Here is a 21,875-nt window from a genome sequence, read left to right as displayed (position 1 = left end):
AAGCTCCCAACAATGGGGGTGGGGGAGAAACAAGACCCAACGCCACAAATAATTTATTGGTAAAAATTGGTTCCGACTGTATCTAAGCTTCTAAGATTCCATTCCAGAACAAAAAAAAGTGATAAATAGGCAGCCCTAAACAGGAAGTATTGTAAGTCAACAACCTTAGGTGGCAGCTTATGGGCAGCAGAATGGGAGACACACTAATGTTGCCACCAAAAACTCACCTAAAAGTGAAATTCAAAGTGGATTTGAGGGAATCTGAGGAATTTAGAATCTTAAGAAGATATCTGCTGGTTCACACCAAAGGTCCATCTACAGTATATTCCTGCGTATAAGACTACTTTTTAACCCAGGAAAATATTCGCAAAAGTCGGGGGTCGTCTTATACGCTGGGTCGTATCTCTTATACATCGAGTATATCCCAAACTCTATATTTTAACTGGAAAAGTTGGGAGTCGTCTTATACACCCAGTCGTCTTATACGCCGGAATATACTTCAGTATTCTGCTTTCACCATGTCCAACAAGATACTTACGGGAAGCCTGCAAACATGTCAAATGAATGCTTCGGGACTTACTTAGGGGGGTTCTGGAGTTTGCTAAAAACAAACGTCCAAGCAAATTTGGTGGTCCCTGCTTCAGGGGAAAATCTGAGAAATTCTGGACGCGTTTCAGAAAGATTTGTAAAATTTCTCAGGAGATTTTGCACAGATCACAGAAAGACAGATCTGACCTTTGGAGTCGAATTCAGCTAGTGCTCTTTCGCAGGTCCCAGTCATTTCAGTGGAACTTGTGCAGGTGAACTTTCAAGCAGAATAATAAGCTAAAGAAAGAGAAGATGCATTCGGATTTTCTACCCCAGGAACCATTTTATATTTGTATCTCTCACTCATCCTAAAGCAGCAAAATATGGATGAAGTGTAGCAGATAAGTTTCCTTGTTCCTCCATAATTACTTTTTTATTATTGGGTTGGTATTTTTTTTTAAAAAATGTAATCTGTTTTCCTTTAGGGAGTGGGTGGGGGTGAGGAGAGGTGATATCTTAAGAGCACTATCATTTAAGAAATAGAAAACGATGAGAAAACCTTCCCGCTTCTTATAACAGCGGCAGTCATTTTATAGCACAATTGCCGCTAGGCCAAATATGTGGCAGACAAAGGGGTGAAGCTCCTGAGGGGGAAAATATACTGTCAAGTGCTGGAAGTGCTCCATCATTAATAAAAATCATTATGGCTTGGGAAACAACTACTAAAAAAAAATAATTTATTAAATTAATATATTATTTGCATTCAGCTGCTTTTAATAAATCGAAGTCAGCCCTATTACCTTCTTACTCCCTGTTAAGTTTGTATACTTCTGGTCATAGAATCATAGAACTGTAGAGGTGGGAGGGACCCCGAGGGTCATCTAGTCCAACCCCCTGCAATGCAGAAATCTTGTCCACAGCTGGTCCTGGATGGGCTCGAAACACCAACCTTCTGATTAACAGCCAGACACACTGACCTATCATGGAGAGTAAAGGGCCAGTGTGTGTGTGTCCCCCCCCCCCGTCCCCCTGAATCATAATGGCCAGATTCCCAGATTTATTTTTTATAAAAAGAAAGCTACTATCTTTTGTAGAACCTGAAAATGTGCAGGCAATTCTCTCTCTCTTTTTTTTTGTAGGTGGGGAGAAAATAGCCTGTTCTCCCACTTCACTTCGCTCCTACCCTGGAAATTTTTTCTGTGGTTGCACTTGCTAAGGGTAAACTCCATTGATCATTATGAAACTTTTTCCTAAGGAAACATAGAATTGCATTGAAAATTAAAAACAATCAGATTCAACCAATACATGGTGCTCACTATTCTTCAGGTATCATACAAGTAGGGCCCTTGCTTATCAATCTTTAGTTATATCCTAAAGTTATACTCCTTGCTATCAACCTTTAGTTATATCCTGCCACCACCCCAACACCAGCTCTCCTTTGCTTTTCTCCTTATTGGCTATACTGTTCAGGAGTGTTCCATTTAATTCTTCCCTTGCTGCTTTAAAAGCCCTAAACAGCCTCATCCCAGTATACCTGAAAGAGCATCTCCACCCCCATCACTCAGCCCAGACACTGAGGTCCTCCTCCAAGTTACAGGGAATCAGGCAGAGGGCCTTCCCAGTAGTGGCACCCACCCTGTAGAATGCCCTCCCTTCAGATGTCAAGGAGATTAAGAACTGGGAAACCCAGCTAGATGGGGCGAGGTATAAATAATAAAATTATCATTATTAGACCTAGCAAAGTCTTTAGAACGGAATAATACATTACACAGAAATGAAGATAGCGTGTGAGTGGCCTGCAAGTATTATTTCTTTACTTCTGCTATAAATAATGTGTGGATTAGTGGATTCCAGAGTAGGAATGACTGCTGGGAGGAGCGAAGGAAGACGAAACGCCACGGTACACCTGCATCAGCACAAGCAAACGCCTGGATCTGCCACGACTGCAACAGAACCTGTCTCTCCCATATCAGTCTCTACAGCCACAGCAGGCACTGTAACTTAATGATGGAGCGCTTCCAGTGCTTGAGAATATATTTTCCCCTCAGCAGCTTCACTCCTTTTTCTGCCATATATTTGGTCTAGCAGCAATTGCGTGGACAGGCGGAGTCCCCCAACCCCCCCCCGGCGACCTGCTGAGTGGAATAAAGACGCATAACAATGTGCTATGGGATTCAAATTGACCACAACTTTATTAAGATTCAGGTGTAGGGAGACCTTGGCTCAGGCATTGGGCGTTATCCTTCCCAGTCCCCAGCCGGGGTTCTGGGAGGCTTCAGGGTTATCAACATGTATGGGGGTTGCGGCTGCCTCTGGAGAACATATGTTCAAGCAGAGAGAGCCCGCCCTGTTTGCCGCTGGAAGGGCGAAGTGATGACGCCTATTGGCATGGTCAAGGCTTCCCCCAATACCTTGCTCTTGTTGCCGCAAATGGGGTGAGGTCTCCGCCTCACGCCCCTCCCTCTAGGAAAATTGCCAAAGAATTCCGCCCAAGGCCTGACACCGTCAAAGTTGTGACGTATTGCTACGGGAAAGGCGAAACCTGCCAATGCAGGAAAATTCCTTTCCGACCCTTCAGCAGCGGCCTTGACGTAGCAGCGCCTGTGTACCTGTGGATAAAAGGTTAACCTGCAAAAGAAACTTGAATGAGGGTGTGGAGGGTGGGAGAAGCTCTGGAACCAACTGGTGCGTGGAGGTAAGATTCAAATTCTCTTGTGTGAGCTGGACAGTCCCTCCCCTTAACCTGGCTATCCCCTGGAAACACCTCCCCAGGCAGGATTGGACGCTGGGCTTGGGTAGGCGGGGACCCCTGGCATACTACCTGGGAAGGCGATGCCAGCCCCGAACTACCAGGGAGTCACCTTATGGGACCAGGGGGCTGCGCGCGTCCACGCAAAAGTCGCCCCCCATTGATGTGTGGAGCTGTCATTGTGCTATAAAATGACTTAAGACCAGTACTTTTTTTCTTTTCTTTTTTTAAAAAGAATATTTATTAAGGATTTTCTTGGTTTACAGAAATATGTGCAATGTCTCTCATAACATTTTTACAGATCAGTTTCATTTATTGAGACATTGGGAGGGAATTTTTAGGGGTACTCTCATTTTGACTCAAGAAAATCACCAATTTTATAGTTCAAATCGGAAAAAATGAATACAGTAAATAGACAAAAGTACAAAGATTCACAAAATGTTTAGGGGTATGCGTCCCCTGTCCCCTCGAAAAAGCACTATGGAAGACAGGTGCCAACCAGTGGATTCTACCTACAGACAGATCTGTAAGCAACACTTGCAACTTACAGGCCTCACTGCCATTGTGCACCGAAATGTACACCCCCCCCCACCCCTCTTTGAAGAAAGGTAGCACTTCTCTGATTGGCACCAAAGGGCTGAATAAATGGACATACATTTCATGTGAAAAGTAAACTCTTTAAAAGGTATTTGGAATGGGCAAATGGAAAATTTAGCCTTTCTTTCTTGAAATAGCTGGATGAATCATACTCAGCTAGGAGAGAGGAGACTGTTAATTATTTTTATTTTGTAAATTACAGGGAAATTTGCCACAAGGTTTTGTCTCTCTGCCTGTCATCTAATGTGTGAAAATCTACAGGAGACGCACGCTCAAAGAAAAGGATACATGCTGATTTTTTTTATATAAATATGAGATTGTCAAATCCAGACAGAGGTTTTCAAAATAGAGGTATTCTTTCCAACAGGGGAGAGATAAAAGATACTAAAGAAGATAGATATCTACTGTATATGAAACAGAACTATGACTCATTTGCTATGTGGCTTTGGTCAAGGTTTCATATTGTATCTCAGAAGAAACGAATAAACCATTGAAATTAAGCTCAGAAAGATCAGAAGACTCCATTTTAAAAAAACACCTTTTTAGACAAAGCAGTAGAATGTTTTAAAAGCAAAAAATCAACACTACCGTGAGATTTATTTGACTAGCATTTTAGATTTTATCTTACTCATTGACTCTAGATTCTGTATTTAATCACCATTCAGCCCCACCTACTATTTTCTGTGAAAGTTGGAGGGAGGGGTTAAGCACCATCTTCAAATATCTTAAGGGCTGTCACATGGAAGATGGAGAAAACTGTTCTTTTCCCTACACCAGAAGGTAGGACTCAAACCAATGGATCCAAGTTACAAGAACAGAGATTCCAGCTAAACATCAGGAAGAACTTTCTGACAGTATGAGCTGTTTGACAGTGGAACAGGCTCCTTCGGAAGGTGCTGGACTCCTTCCTTGGAGAATTTTAAGCAGAGGTTGGATGGCCACCTGTCATGGATGCTTTAGTTGAGATAATAATAATAATAATAATAATAATAATAATAATAATAATAATAATTTATTATTTATACCCTGCCCATCTCCCCAACAGAAAAGTAAACTATTAAACTTTAAAAGCCCCCCTAAACAAGGCTGCCTTCAGATGATTCCTGCATTGCAGGGGTTGGGTCTACAATTCTATGATTCTGTGTCATCTGCTGGCTGCAATATCCACAACACAGTGATCCTGACTGCTTCAACATGCGTGCACCCAATCTGTACTCCAAATTACTGAGTTGAATCCATGTGCTGGCTTTCAAATTCACCACACAAATGTCTGTACATGTGTGCAGCATAACGTGCGGACAGCTCTAACTTTCCCAAAGGATAGGAAGATCTCCAAGGGAACTGGCTGTTGCTGACGGCACCAGAGAGAATGCAGCCCAGTTTCCCTACCTAAGGAAACCTTTAGGCATCCAAGGGCACAGACTGTGCTAGAGATTTCACATCATTCTTCTGTCGTATTTCACATAATGCAGCCAGGGCATCAAGGCACTGATGTTCAAATAGACATCAAATTACTTGTGCTTATGAATAACTATTATCTTGCTGCCTCATTATTACACTCTGTGGCTCATATGTATCCATTAACCATGCCTTTGTTCTCTTCCACCGATTCCTTAAATTCCGGCTTTTGGCAAGAGGCTCATTTAACCCCTTGTCTCTTACTCTTCCTTCATCCTTCTAACATTTGGAACATCAAGCCTGCAACATTTCTACTTGTGCAGTTTCCTTCCCACTGTTCCTTCATACCTTTCAGACTATGAGCCTTTGGAAGATCCATTTGTCATCTTTTATAACTGCAACACTATTTTACTCATCCTGTGTCTGTTCCGACAGGCTGGCCTACACCTCTAAATAAATATGCCTTCTTATAGCATGGGTATTGTGATGTTTCCCCATTCACAAGCTGCTGCAAATATTGATAAAGGCTTATGAATGGAGTTGCTGATAGAAATGTTATGTGTCAAATGAAGCTGTATATGTTCATCTACAATGCACTGGTGCGGGGGGACCTTTCGTAATCTGCAAGTGTTTGAAGTGAAATAACAAAATGCCTCTAGGCATGGCATTTTTATTTGATTTTATCGTGTATTTTGTTCTGACTGACATATATTAGGTGGGACCTACAGTTGTCTTAATATTGGCATTTAGCCAAGCTCTTGGGGGAACTTTCTTCTATGAGGTCCTATTAAATGTTCTCATTAATAAATTTCTGTCAGTTCCCTTTCAATATCTCCTGAGAGCCAGAAACCAAGCACTAAACCTAAATGTTCTAAATCAGTGTTTCCCAACCTTGTTCCAACCGTGGCCCCCTTCCAACCTGCTTTCCTTCCTGTGGCCCTATCCACCAGCAGAACAGACTTTTTGCCTGCGTATCTCCTTCTCACTGCAAACCCTGCAGAGCATATTAGGGAGGAATTTTCTACTTTCAGGGAGATTTTCACATTCAGATACAAACACAAATCTACAGCCCAGGGAAAGCTCTTCCATTTGCTTGTGCTGATTTTAATCAATTTTTTTCTTAGTTAATTGACAGCTTGTGACTGGATGGAACTCATCCTTTGTCCTCTGGAGATGGGAGTGCATTTTAAGGCTGTCTTGGGCGTTGGTTTATATCTTGTCATTACATCAGATAACTGTTAATTATTCAATCCTGATTTAATCAAGATTTAAGTTCCGATTGTGTTCAGTTTAGTGGGTTCCAAGTTGTGCAGACCTCATGTAGCACAAACAACGGTATTTGAACACGTGGTCAGTGCTTCACCTAATTTTATCTGTGGCCTTCATGCTGCAGTAGGGTTATGGAGAACGCTGCCAGAAACTGTAAATTGCAAATACACACACACTTAGAATGAACCCACTTCCCTAACAGCGTGACATTTTGCATAGCAATAGGATCAGCAGAAGGAAGGAAAGCTGATGAAACAAGAAAAATTAAAAGAGTTTGAACTGTAACACCTGTAGTCACGTCGCTTGCTAATTCTTACCTGAAGGGTTTTGACTTTGCCTAGGATGTTTTCTTGTGACATTGCTTGAAGAGACTCTTCACTCTCTGTTCGCCCATCAGGTATAAAAATACTCTCATGGGAAAAGGCCCGTGTTCCCATACTATGATTGGAAGACCTGAAGCATAACACATAGATTTTATTTTGTAAAAGCATTCCTGCCATTTCTCATTGCACTGCTCCCCCAAATTAATATATGTATGTATTTAAAACTGTGTCCTAACTGGTTTTGAAGGTTCAAGGTGGGAGGTAAAATATTTAATTTGCACTCTATTCACAACTTTTCTTCTACAGCTTACATTTTCCACAAGTACCATTTGGTGAATATGGAAAAGGCCAATGAGCACGATATATGTCCGCTGTATACAAATCGTGGCACAAAAAATATACACGGTCTTACAAGGAATTACTGCATACTAGTTTTTAGGCACATGTGATGGTAGCTGACTAGATTATACTCAGAACCCACTGAAATTGATGAACATCAGTTAGTTAGGACTTCAGTTTTAAATACAGAGACTAATAAATAAGCTCAGGTCGATCCGGAATTTGTTTTGTCCAAAATAAAAAGTCTATCCGTGAGGCAGTTTCTTGAATTAAAAAGTTTTAATTTCGATTTTGATCGCTCAAAATTCATTCCACATGCCATTGTATACTCATTCTAATATCAGTTTATGGACTGTTAATATGGCCCAATGCCTCTACACTCACAAGGTCTGTGCTGGCAGTGGAATTGTTCAATCTACTGACATTGCTGAAATCATGGCAGCTGAGCAGACACATGGTTGCTCAAAGCAAGCAGAGCCATGCCCATCAGCTCCGCTTACTCCCAAAGAGACTGTATATAGGATGTGTGAATCAGCCATATGTTGTCCTGCACCACTAGTCTCACATTAATCCGCATGAGTGGTAAAATATATATAATCTAGGGCAATTTACCATTTGCATTTCGAATGCTTGATTTCCTTGAAATGAAATTATGAAGCAAAACAGAGCAAAAGTCAACGGGAATGTAGATTTCAAAGGCTTTCCAATTCCCAGTTATAGGAGAGATGAAAATTTATTCTTGCTGTTATATCATTACGATATGAAAAAGCTTTTGTCTTTGAAAACTTAGTAAACCATGAATAAGAGCCTTTGGAACAAATGCAAATTGACTGAATCATTTTTTCTCTAAATATAAATCAAAGAAGAAGCAAAGCATTATATATAATATAAAATGCAGCTAGTTGTACAAGTTGTCCGCAGAGTTAAGAACTCTCTTGAGCTGGACTTGGCTAGTAAGCTTTGAAATAGTTCAATACATCATGTTATCACAATTTTTGAGAGCTACAAGAAGCACTGGACACCTTCATAAGGCTTGACAGTTTCTGCTTGAGACACTAAATAATTGTTTACTGCTGAAGTCTCCCAGTCATTGAGCATAATCAAGCCAATGTAAAACATGTTGATGTCTTATTTATTTCAGCAGGAGAGGTTTAAGCACTTGCCTGGTTCTGCCACTAGAATCAACAAGCCTTAAAAGTGCTTAACTTCACTAGGATCATACTCAGTGTTGAGAATAACTCAGAATTGCAGAGAATTCAAGACACAAGGGAGTAAAATGCTATGTGTCAATAAAGACAACACAATGTATTTTAGTACATGATATTGCACTATTCATGCATGTAGAGGACTTCGTTTTAGAAACCTTATCTACATCTAAAGAATCTCAATTTGAAAACAGATGGGACAATAATTTGGACATAATTTATTAATATCGTATCAGATTCCAGAGGGGGTAGCCATGACAGTCTGTTGCAGCAAGATCAACAAAGAATATTGTGGCACCTTAAAGACTACTGTAACTAGTTTTTTAAGGCATAAACTTTCATCCTCCCTCCCACCCCCACCCTCCAAAAAAGCTGTGTGCGGCGAATTGCCTGACAGTGCTAGAACTTTCTTTGAAGTTTTCTCCACAGTTCTTCAAACAGCTAAACAGTCAATCCGCTATTTGGCTTAAAAGCGGCTTGCCTTTTTGGCTGCCTTTCTTGCAGCGGTGGAGATGTCAAAGAAAATTCTGGTTGTGTGTGCAGTTCTACAAGTGACTTATCTGGATCACAAGTTCCAATTATAGACTTCATAGTAGCGCTTCCTGATCTATTTGTAAAGAAAAGCATCAACATCTGACCCACTGCCTGCAACACTAGTACACTGATCTAGTGTGCAAGTATTACATAAAAGTAAGGAGCACTATCAGGGACGCAGGTGGCACAGTGGTCTAAACTACAGAGCCTAGGGCTTGCCGATCAGAAGGTTGGCGGTTCGAATCCCCGCAGTGGGGTGAGCTCCCGTTGTTCAGTCCCAGCTCCTGCCCACCTAGCAGTTCAAAAACACATCAAAGTGCAAGTAGATAAATAGGTACCGCTCTGGCGGGAAGGTAAACGGTGTTTCTGTGCGCTGCTCTGGTTTGCCAGAAGCAGCTTATTCATGCTGGCCACATGACCCGGAAGCTGTCGGCTCCCTTGGCCTATAGAGCGAGATGAGTGCCGCAACCCCAGAGTCGTCAGCAACTGGACTTAATGGTCAGGGGTACCTTTACCTTTACCTTTAAGGAGCACTAATAGAGGCCAGAAGTACAGTTATAACATAGGAAAATTCACTTTATCGGTTTAATTAGAGATCTGTGGTTTGTGTCTAGTTGAGAGAAGATGACAATTAAAAAATTAATCATTTGCTCTTCTACACACTTAATTCTCCAGTCCATTCTAGATACATTCCATCTTTAATCATTCCACGATTCTATGATTATGTCCTTTCCTCTTATGATACTTTATGGCTATATCCGCTACATATCCTGATGGATATTTCTACATGCGAGTATGTTTATGGTTCACCTGCAGTGAAAAGAATACATTTCCAAGTATAGCGATTTATCTATATTGCGTCCTGCACAGTACTAAGACCATTATCATCTTTTGGAAACCTCAAGCTGCCACATATTTTTAGGAGTGTAGAAACCTGCCTCCCACTCCCTTATTGAGGCATTCGCAAATACCAAGGAATAACAAGAAAATGGAAAAGAATGCGAGTAACATTCTGCAGTGTGCTCGCACCCATATGCCTTCTTGTTTTCACCAGCTCCAGAAAAAATAATTTCAAAATAATATCACTTTTGGGGTGCATTAAAAAAAATCCTGACAATGAATAAAGAATTGCTTAGAGCAAGGTCCTACTGTGTTAACAATCCTTTTACTAAAAACGACATGATAATACTATGACAACAGTTGCCATGATACATGTGAGTGACTCTTCAGATACTTACGATCACTGCATCCAAGGCTGAGCTCACATTGGTGTTTTTATCAGAAATTTGACTGTGAATTACTGTGGTGGAATGGCTGCTTGCCTCTGCCTGTGGGGTGGCGGCAGCTGCAGTTCAGCCTGAGTCGTGACAACAAACGTCCACCCAAGATCAGAGCAACCAGTGGAGGACGTCATTTCCTCCTCCCATGAACCCCAATGATTTCTGAGAGCTCGCCCACAATTCTAGCCAATCGAGGGTGAGCTTGGGGGTGTGGCTTGGTGAATGGATCTGAGTGCAGCCCTTGCCCCCTGGCTTCCCCCTTGTCTGCTCTCTGGACATAAAAGTAAGCTTTGTCCGGTTAGGTGGCACAGTTGGAATCCTGCCAGTCCAGGGAATCAGGGTGTCCCATTGAAAGCATCCAGGGTGGAGGTGCTTCTGTCCAGATGCCCAGAAGGGGCCTGACAGGCCATAGCTCCACCCAGGTGATCTCGGGCAGGGTCACCCTGATTTGGTGTGTTCCATAGGGTGATCTGTACGCCTTGGTTAACCATGGCAAGAAAATCAACCAGCAGTTGGGTTGGTTGATTCAGGTGCAATGTTTGCACCAAAATTTCTGAAATCGATATGGCTTTGGCTTGTTTAAATCCCCAGTGCTTGTCCTGTGTTTATTGAAATCTGACCTGGGGCTCGCCAGCCACGGCTCCACTGCGCCTTGGGCCCGCAATGCACACCAGAGCTGAAACATGCACTATCTGCAAGAGGCTTAACTACCACGAGAACCATGCAATGCAAGATGCTAAAGGGAAGAAGTATGCACTCCAAGAAATAAACAAGAAATGAAGGCTGGCAATATCATATGTATCTCATATATTAGTCTCATTGCATGAAGCAAACAGGCAAAAAAATATATATGTTGAGAGGCCACAAAAATATACCAAAATGTATTCTCAATCATGTTAAGCGACACCTGTAATTTCACCATTTTCTATGCTTGTAGTATTTGAGTTATGCATTTGCCATTATCACTGCTGGTTCCTTCATTGACTACCTTGGCCTAACTGGTGAATCACTTCCCAGCATCAGTGATCAAGAGAGCAGCTGGAGATTATTTATTGCAGCTTCAACCTTTACAAACATACTGTGGGATGAGGAATAGTTTATGCAACCCAATTTCACAGTTGGAAATATCCTTCCTTATGCAAAAATCTTATGTTATAATAAAAAAAAGGCTGTAACTTTTTAATGATATCATACATTTTGCATCAGTGCCTTCCAGAAATGCTAGATTTGAGAAAATAAGATACTTGCCTGCAGAAAAAAATGTGTTTATAATCTCTTTTGTATTTTCAGAGGCAAGATTGGAGTCAGCTCATATCTGGATTATTGCAGATATGTCCAAACCCTCTGAGATATAACTGGTTAGAGCCAGGATGGAGAACGTATTCCAGATGTTGTTGGACTCCAACTTCTATCATCCTTGATCACAATGGCTGGAGCTGATGTAAGTAGAGTCCAATAAGATCAGGGAGGGCCACAGACTCCATACCATTCGATTAGAATGTTAGACTTGGACTGCATAGATCTGAATGTGAATCCCCCCCTCTCAGCCATGAGCCTCATTTGGTGATCAAGTGTCAAGTTATTCTCCCTAACCTATCTCATAGGATGGCTGGGAGCATAAAGAGAGATAAGTTTCAGACATGCTGCATTCAGAAATGCAGAATACAATTGTGACAAATCATTAAAACCACCTGAGTGCCAAATAGAACTATATGATGAGAAGAAAGGCAAGAAAGGGGAAATGTGCAGCTCCAGATAAATAGCATGTACAATATAGGGCTTAATACCGTGTTTCCCCTTTTTTAAGACACCGTCTTATAACTTTTTTCCCTCAAAAAAACACACAGTGGCTTATTTTCGGGGGGTGTCTTTTTTTTTTTAAAAAAGTGCTTGTACAACTGGGACCCACTGGCTCAGGACGCTCAGTGCTCTCTTCTGCGCGCTGCTGGGTGCGTTGTTGGCGCTGCCAGTTCCGAGCGCCTGCAGGGTGGGGTGGGGGTGGCAGTGCTTTAAACCCCCAACCCTGTAGAAAGCAATGGAAGTTATGGACCGTAACAATCCTTAAGAGGCGCAGGTCTTAAAAAAACCCTGGTATCACCCTTGAAGCACAGCCTTCCAACGTCAGGGGGGAAGAGGTCTGTTTAGACAAAGGAAAGGATCGGGGGTGATTCTGCACCCTGGGACCCACAGAACTACTTTAAAAATCCCAACCTGGGGGGGGGGTCAAATAGTGAAGCCCCATAGCCCTGTAGCAACAGAAGGCACATTCTGAAGCACCCGAGCTGTTCGGTTCCATAAAAATCCAGGAATTGTAAAATTAACAACAATAATGGAGGGGGCACTCTATCCAAAGAGTTAAGAAGGAATGGGAAAGTGTTGAGTTATATATGGAAAAATATGGAAAGGAAAGTTAGTTAAAGATAAAAAATAAATAATTATCGCAAGGAAAAAAATAACATCATAAAGGGTAATAATATTAAATATAAAATAGACAACACAACAGAAAAAGCAAGTATATCACTAAATGAGATCGCACAGGAGTGAGGGAAGTGGGGAGAGAGGGAGGGGGGTAAGGAATGGAAGGAGGCAATGGTTGGAGGAGGGTATAGGGGGATGAATTAAAGGAAAATTAAGACTGAGAAGCGCATGGTTTTTGTTTTTTAAAGATGCAAAGGCTTGCAATCAGCCAAAGTATAGAGCCCAACTTCCAGGAGACTGCGATCTACTTGCGGATTTATAAACTGGAGGTGATCTACCCCCGTTATATTGGTGTTCAGGTCAGAGTTGTTTTTAGAGAGAGGAAATATCCCATTTTTGAGGTTTAAGTAAAAGTTCCTGACCTTTTTTTTATAATGAGGAAATGCTGCTAAAACTCCGTTCTTCATTCCACGAAGGGGAGAGGGGGCGGGGGCGGGTGCTCAAAGACAAAAGAAATGGAAAAGGAGATAGCGATCAACTGCAGCCTCCTGGGGATCGACCAGCCTCGCATTCATGCAGCCGCCGGGAGAGGCAGGGGCTGCAGCCGAGTGCTGCTTCGCAAACAAACGGGGGAAAGTGCTTAGAACCCAGAGAATCCAGCTGAAAAACACGAAGCAGCAACAGCAATTGCACACACACCATCCCAAGCCAGCACAGTAACCAAGTCCCAAAAGCAAGAAAGGACTCAGCAAACACTGCTGCGGCCGGCGTTGCTGCTGCTGACTCGGGGAGCTCAGTGCTCTCTTCCGCACAGCGCCTATCACTATGGCTTATTTTCGGGGTACGGTTTATATTTCTCAAATGCTTAGAAATGCTGCTATGGCTTATTTTATGACTACGCCTTAAAAAGGGGGAAACACGGTATTATACTTAGAAATAAGGAGAAAAGCAATTTGTTAAATACTTCTGTTAGATTATTAATTTTGAATTCACAGATTCAATAGGCTTTGTATGGCTCCCAGTCAACATGGTGGCTGCATCAAGCTGAGAGTTCCCGCAAGCAGATTTGGCAGCCAGTCACTTCAAAGTTAAGCATCAAGTACCCTTGCTTTTAATAATAATAAAAAATGAATGCCTAAATTTACATGCCTAAATCCTCTGTAACTAGGAGATATGAAACAAACATTCCCCAGTATGGAAATCACTACATTAATTCCAATTCAGACCCCAGATCCTCCAAAGTTTGGGCCTACTCAGTTAAGCCACTTTCTCAGCCTTCTCGACCCACAGTACTTCTTTATACCATCTAAATTTATTTGATATTGATATTGGTGGCATCAGGAACCAGAAGGGCTCTGTTAGACCCAATGTTCCAGGAACCCTTAGAAACACAGTTCCCATTACTTTTGCCACCACACTAGGAATGTCAGGAGACCTGGAAAATTAAATGTCAGGTTCCTGGTACTTAAACAATGCTAAACTGGTGCTCTGTCCACCACCGCTGACCCTGTGGATGAATAAGAAAGTGTAGTGGGCTGTGGCAGAGAATAGGGGGGAGAAAGTCGATTCAGTTTGCTTTGAAACCCAAATCAAATCAACACTTTCCTAAACAATATGAGAACAGAAACTCAGGCATCCTTTGAAATTCACACTTACCCGGATTTTGCAATGCATATACTGGGGAAAATGTGCATTTAAATGAATATGTCAGTGAAAATATCATACAAAAATGCATTATATTAGGCTTATATTGCTTGCAAGAATGTCTACATTAGCCCAAACTACATACGAAAATGAGTTTATGAGGGGTGGAGGTCACGCTAAAATGTTGGATAATTTTCATGAGGACTTTTTAAATACACTGGTGCCGCGCTAGACGAATTTAATTCGTTCCACGGGTCTTTTCTTATAACGAAAAATTCATCTAGCGAATCCCATAGGAATGCATTGAATTTTTTTTGAATTTTTTTTTGCCCATAGGAACGCATTAATTGAATTTCAATGCATTCCTATGGGAAACCGCGATTCACTAGACGAATTTTTCATAAAACGAATTTGTCTAGCGAGGCAACCTCCGCTCGAAAAACCCTTTCGTTAAGCGGAAATTTCATTAAGCAGGGCATTCGTTAAGCGAGGCACCACTGTAAAATAAATCACAAATTCCTGCAGAAATGTTGAGAATTGCATTTAAGATTGGGGAAAAAATTGAACCCAAGAGAACCAAAATGTACCGATCCTTCCATCTCTAATGGAGGAAGGTGGCAATAGAAGAAGCCTATTCTGCTGCACATCTGAGGTGCAAAGGAGCTGAGAATGAGTTTGAAAATAGAATGATTTCCTTCCCATTTCAGGGATGGGAATAATTTTTTCTACCTGAGCTCATTTCAAATTGAGCAAGTGTGAGGGGAGAAACTCACCCATCATTACTTACAATTTCTTTCCTCACGCATGTTCTGAACATTTATGTATTTATTTAAGACAGTGTGTTGTTGTTGTTTAGTCGTTTAGTCGTGTCCGACTCTTCGTGACCCCATGGACCATAGCACGCCAGGCACTCCTGTCTTGCACTGCCTCCCGTAGTTTGGTCAAACTCATGTTCGTAGCTTCGAGAACACTGTCCAACCATCTTGTCCTCTGTCGTCCCCTTCTCCTTGTGCCCTCCATCTTTCCCAACATCAGGGTCTTTTCCAAGGATTCTTCTCTTCTCATGAGGTGGCCAAAGTATTGGAGCCTCAGCTTCACGATCTGTCCTTCCAGGGAGCACTCAGGGCTGATTTCCTTAAGAATGGATAGGTTTGATCTTCTAGCAGTCCATGGGACTCTCAAGAGTCTCCTCCAGCACCATAATTCAAAAGCATCAATTCTTCGGCGATCAGCCTTCTTTATGGTCCAGCTCTCACTTCCATACATCACTACTGGGAAAACCATAGCTTTAACTATACGGACCTTTGTCGGCAAGGTGATGTCTCTGCTTTTTAAGATGCTGTCTAGGTTTGTCATTGCTTTTCTCCCAAGAAGCAGGCGTCTTTTAATTTCGTGACTGCTGTCACCATCTGCAGTGATCAAGGAGCCCAAGAAAATAAAATCTCTCACTGCCTCCATTTCTTCCCCTTCTATTTGCCAGGAGGTGATGGGACCAGTGGCCATGATCTTGGTTTTTTTGATGTTGAGCTTCATACCATATTTTGCGCTCTCCTCTTTCACCCTCATTAAAAGGTTCTTTAATTCCTCCTCACTTTCTGCCATCAAGGTTGTGTCATCTGCATATCTGAGGTTGTTGATATTTCTTCCGGCAATCTTAATTCCTGCTTGGGATTCATCTAGTCCAGCCTTTCGCATGATGAATTCTGCATATAAGTTAAATAAGCAGGGAGACAATATACAACCTTGTCGTACTCCTTTCCCAATTTTGAACCAATCAGTTGTTCCATATCCAGTTCTAACTGTAGCTTCTTGTCCCACATAGAGATTTCTCAGGAGACAGATGAGGTGATCAGGCACTCCCATTTCTTTAAGAACTTGCCATAGTTTGCTGTGGTCGACACAGTCAAAGGCTTTTGCATAGTCAATGAAGCAGAAGTAGACGTTTTTCTGGAACAGTGTATAAAGGTCTAAATGGTTTCATGCATGAAGTGCCTGCAGTGTGTGTGTGTGTGTGTGTGTGTGTGTGTGTGTAGGGGGAGGGGAACTATCTCCAAGTTTATCTTTTGTAAAACACCTACATAACTATAGATCTGCCAGTTAACTTTATAGTAATATTTTAACAAACACCTTATAATATCCAGTGTTTAGCATACAGGGATGCAAAAGCTGCAATCCTGAAACCAGTCCCTTGGGAGTCATCAAATTACAGAAGCACTTACTCCAAAATAACTGCACTGAAGTAACAGCTGACAAAATGCAAAACGGCCATGCTTGATTCAAACAAGAATTCTCAGTATAGCTACCATTTTTTCTTCCAGGCAGGCTCAGGACAAAAGGTACAGCAGCAATGGCAAAATGCACATGTTTCATTACCTCAGACCACTGTTTGTCTCTTCATCAGAAGACAGTCCATTGCAGACATTTCCAAAGGAACTGCTCGGTTTCAGCTTGGTGTCCTCTTGGTCTGGGGTTGCCTCCCGTTTTTTCCTCCTACCAAAAAACTTCTTAAAAGGCTGGAATTTGCTGGCTTTTTTCTTGTCTGCAGATAATGAGACAAATGCACACAGGAGCTTATCAACACGGCACCTCTGAGCACCCTTGGTGAACGGAAAGGCAGTTAGTTAAGTACTTGCCAAGGAAGAATGAGGCCAAAGAGCAGTCAAAAGTCTAAGCAAATGTTGTGCTTGGAATTTAAATGCGTGCATTCCACTTACTGCTGAGAAAGGTGCTATATATTAAGAACAAGACTGGAGGCATTAAAACTGAAGGCCCTGCCACTGCAAAAGCAAAATGGAAAGCATTAAAATATCTGCCCTCAGGTTTTAAAGATTCACACTTGGGTGTCAGGACCATAGCTGCCAAGTCTCCCGTTTTTCGCGGGAAACCCCCAGATTTTAATCCGTTTCCCGCTGTTATCCTGAATAGAAAAAAAACACCCAGAAATCCCCCAGATTTCCTACCTGTCAGGGAGGCTCCATTTTGGGTGCCGCTCTGCCAATGTCTGGGCTCCCGGAAATCGGGCAGAGCGACTTCCGGTGCCGCGCCGCTGCTGATCCCGCATTTTCCAGTGGGAAACTTGGCAGCTATGGTCAGGACCAGACTAATATTTAGAAGGGGGGGGGGGAGGACTATATGCAACGACCAGTATGTTGCAGAATTAATGACAGTAGAATTAATTTTTTTGTGCAACGCACTGCTTTGTTGCCGAAGGAATATTACCTGCAACAGATACTAAGCAGAAGTGTGGAAGGGGGAGTTGCAACCAATTTATTACAGTATTTAAATTTCTTAGCGGGGTAGCCATATTAGTCTCTTGCAGCAAAAGCAAGAAAAGTCTTGTGGCATCTTAGTAGGCTAGCACGTTAGGTTTTGTCAACTAAAGGCCACTTCATCCTGAGTTGCAGGTGCATATATACATTGGGGGAAGGGGTGGGTTAGTGAACAGCAAGGTCAGAAGGAAATTAAATTCAGAAAAGTACAGGCTGTGACCGTAACCTTATTAACAATGGCCTATCACAGAAAAACAGTAATTAGAACACAGACATCCTGGCATTGGTAGGACAATTAACACCTGTGGTTTGGTAAAATCCATTGTGTGGATTCAGACAGACAACATTGTGTCTGCCGAAATGAAATGCAGTCCATGAAAGCTTATGCCATGACAAATTTGTCAGTCTCAAAGCTGCCACAAGGCTCATTGTTCTTAATATTTAAATAGTGATATCAGTCAGTATCACACAGATGGCTTGGCTAATGACAAGGTGGGGCAAAGATGGGAGGACTGGGCAAATATGTTGATTCAAGTTTTGCTTGTTTGAGTCAAAGCTATGGGCATCTGGGAGGTAGCTTCCTCATATCCCAGGGCAACTGCTGCCTCTCTGTGTTTATGGGCCATGATACCATTTACGCTGTAATGGCATTTTGGTAAATAAAGAACCACTCCCTAGTTAGAGAGTTGTACGTTTAACTCAATTTAGACACCGGTGAGCCTAAGTTAGGGCTCGGAAACTGTAGCAGCCCAGGATCTCAATTCTGTCTCAGAGCACATATAAGACCAAGTCACTGGTTAAGTGCAGATGCTCAACAAATCACATTGTGAATGTGGGGGGGGGGGGTTCCCTGCTTAAATGTGTGCAAAAGTGCAGGGATACTATGGCTAGCCTTGTAGTACAGTACAGTATTCTGTAGCTGGCGTTGTTGCTTCAACCCTAACTGTTGATTAGCTCTGCACTGCTGCAGCTTATTGTTGTTGCTTCCTGCTTTAATCAATACCTTAACACGGGAATAAAGGTTATTCATACTGATAAAGGCATTGTTTCCAAAAGGTTAATAAAGCATCCTCCCACCTCCTGCTTTTTGGGGTTATTTTAGGAAAGAGGGAAAGGGTTAGAAAGAAGATTGTGTTGCTATTAAACAGGACACTAAATAAAGGGTAAAGGGACCCCCTGACCATTAGGTCCAGTCGTGACCGACTCTGGGGTTGCGGCGCTCATCTCGTGTTATTGGCCGAGGGAGCCGGCATACAGCTTCTGGGTCATGTGGCCAGCATGACTGAGCTGCTTCTGGCAAACCAGAGCAGCACACAGAAACACCGTTTACCTTCCCGCCCGAGCGGTACCTATTTATCTACTTGCACTTTGACGTGCTTTCAAACTGCTAGGTTGGCAGGAGCTGGGACCGAGCAATGGGAGCTCACCCCGTCGTGGGGATTTGAACCACCGACCTTCTGATTGGCAAGTCCTAGGCTCTGTGGTTTAACCCACAGTGCCACCCGTGCTATTACACTATTATATGTAATTACACACACACACACACCACCCAACACACAGACATGGCAACTTCAGAGTTTCTTACTCTGCAGTTTCTTACATAAGCAACAACGAACTTTCTATTACAGTGCAGCAACCCCTTTTGGGCTGGAGGAAGATTCCAGCCTGAGGTTTCCCCACCCCATTTTCCCGTTTCCGTCCAGTACTTCCTAGAAATAAACAGTCATTTTCTTAATATTAAAAAAGTGAGCCTAAATTTTATTTACATATTAAAATGCATACTTGACAGCACACACCAATTCAATACTTTGAAAACTCAGGAAAACTTTGAAGGAATAAATACTATAAAATAGGTAAACAACACCTGAAATAGAAATCATACACTTAAAATCTGAATGTGAAGAAAAAGCAGGAAGGACAAACATTTCCTTAAGACAGGTATAGCAATGAGACTCCATAATAGCTTGGAAGAATCAGATTCTCACTCTGTGTCACCTGCTATAGACGAGCATAGAGACAACCAACTTAGTAACCAGGTGGTTAATGTAGGGAAGCCTTATCATTGGATTAGACCAGGCATCCCCAAACCTCGGCCCTCCAGATGTTTTGGACTACAATTCCCATCATCCCTGACCACTGGTCCTGTTAGCTAGGGATCATGGTAGTTGTAGGCCAAAACATCTGGAGGGCGGCAGTTTGGGGATGCCTGGATTAGACCCTTGACTTTTACCACATACAGTGGTACAGTTTTTGAATGTCTCCGCTGACCAACATTTCGGTTTTTGCATGCCGTAAACCCAGAAGTAAATGCTTCCGTTTTCGAACACGCTTCGGAAGTCTAACTGCTTCCGCTGAGTGTATATGTTATTTTTCTCAATTTTCTCTATTAAATTTGCAGACCGCCCTTTGCGCCTCGGTTTTCGAATGTTTCAGAACTCAAACAGTCTTCCGGAACGGATTACATTCAGAAACCAAGGTACCACTGTATTAGAATACATGGCTATAGAGCTATCACACTATGGTTTCACTAATACTGACAAATGAGCAAAAGCGTGGGTCTATGTTTCAGTGTCATTTCCAGGTTCGGTGTGATGCGGTCACACAAACAGGGCCATCTTAAGCACCTCCGGCGCCCTGGCGCTGTGGTGCGACGGATCCCTCCGGCGCCCCCCCCCCATTTCCCAGCGCGACGGGCAGGTGGGCAGGCGCTGCTGCGTGACGGGCGGGCGGCCTCAGCACGCAGCGCTACTGCCGAGGGCGCTTTTGCACGGAAGAGCGGCCGGCGGGCGAAGCTGCGATGCGCCCCCTGGCGGGCCGGCGCCATGGCGCCCTGCGCCCCCCAGCCTGGCCGTAAGGCCGGCCCTGCACACACATATTGAATGAGCGTTAACAGGGGGCTGCCTGTATATTCTTTTAAAATACATGCTATTTTAGTTCTGTAATTCTAAAAAAAGGGGGGAAAAAGAATAGCCCTACCGAAAGAGAAAGAGAGAGAGAGAGAGTGCTTTATCCCATACCAATAAATGTATGCAATCTTTGTCTTGCTGGAGATAAGCTATCAATTTTCCATGGTGTGCTTGAAACCACTTTTTTAAGCTGGTTGTCGCTAATGGCCTGCCATACAGGAGTTGAAGAGAATAACTCCACTGCTTTGCCAAATTTCTAATCAGATGCAGATGTGCAGTAAAATTCTCATCACTTGCCAGAGCTTTGAAAACCTTACCACACCTTGCTATATTACTTCTTGATAAACGGTTATTTGAATTTACCTATAAAATCCCCCCCCCCAAAAAACCCACTAGCAATGAGAGCAGCTACAATTGATAGACTGAGGAGAAGAATCTGGAAAACACTGCTGGCCAGGATTATTATTATTACGTGCCCACCGTATCACAACTTTTCAAGAGAACAGAGCCATGAGCCATGCAGTACTACAGCACAACAGCAGCAGATGGTATTCCGGATCTGTTCTTGCGTGGGCAACATAATCTGCCTATAAATCTCATCTTATTATTGTGAGCTGCTTCGAGAACCACTATGTTATACAAATATTGTAAACAAACACTGCAACAGCCTATATTTCAATTTCTTAAGCCAGTCATTTTCATTTTGCAAAGATCAAATAATTGTGAAAGTACACCTGGGAACTGTTGGGTGCCAATAGTTTTGTTACTAAATCCAAGAATTATGGGTGCCCTTGCACCTTTTAAAACTCTGCCACCCCAAAACGTAACAAGTGCACTTGTGTTAAACCATATTTTCTGTCAGACATAAAAATCTTTACTTAATTAAATTCAAGGTGGAAATGGAAATAGCATGAAACTAGATATAGTATTTTTCCACTTTTCTGTCTGATCTATAATCCCATTACTAAAGCAATATTACAAAATAAAGCATCTGATCTCGCAACAGATTGCAATTCCTGTGCCTCTGATATCGCATTACTCAAACACCAGGGACAAATTAATGAGAACATTACAGCTAAAATCAAATTACCCTTCAAAATGACTAGCATTATTTTTTTTTAAAAAAAACCCCTCCTAAATACATTTTAAATACAAAATGGATTCAGAATATTCTAGGAAGGTACACATGTAACTTAAACTATGGATTAGTATTGTGGTAGCAACCCAATTACTGTATTTTTCCATGTATAAGACGCCCCCTATTTTTGCAGCAACAACCAATCGCCAGTCCACCCTCGGCACTATCCGTGTATAAGACGCCCCCTAATTTTTGACATCCTTTTAAAGGGGAAAAAACCTAGTCTTATACATGTAAAAATACGGTATTAACTGGCTTTTTGTTCTCCCTCTTCCCCT

At 42.4% G+C, this 21,875-nt stretch overlaps 1 protein-coding gene across 6 annotated transcripts in view; it reads right to left on the bottom strand.

Moving 5' to 3' along the window:
- The window catches only part of CRACD (capping protein inhibiting regulator of actin dynamics), a 149,183-nt gene that overhangs the window by 40,140 nt on the left and 87,168 nt on the right, over positions 1-21,875 (bottom strand). For all 6 annotated transcript variants that reach the window (XM_060278801.1, XM_060278802.1, XM_060278798.1 and 3 more), the window contains 2 exons: positions 16,658-16,823; positions 6,859-6,994 (listed from right to left, as the gene is read on the bottom strand). In XM_060278801.1, the coding sequence (XP_060134784.1) occupies positions 6,859-6,994; positions 16,658-16,823 (302 nt within the window). The remainder of the gene's footprint in view (positions 1-6,858; positions 6,995-16,657; positions 16,824-21,875) is intronic.

This window comes from Zootoca vivipara, chromosome 9 (genome assembly GCF_963506605.1).
Source record: "Zootoca vivipara chromosome 9, rZooViv1.1, whole genome shotgun sequence".
Classification (NCBI taxonomy): domain Eukaryota; kingdom Metazoa; phylum Chordata; class Lepidosauria; order Squamata; family Lacertidae; genus Zootoca; species Zootoca vivipara.
Note: the sequence above shows the minus strand (reverse complement) of the source record. Positions and strands in the feature narration are given on the sequence as shown.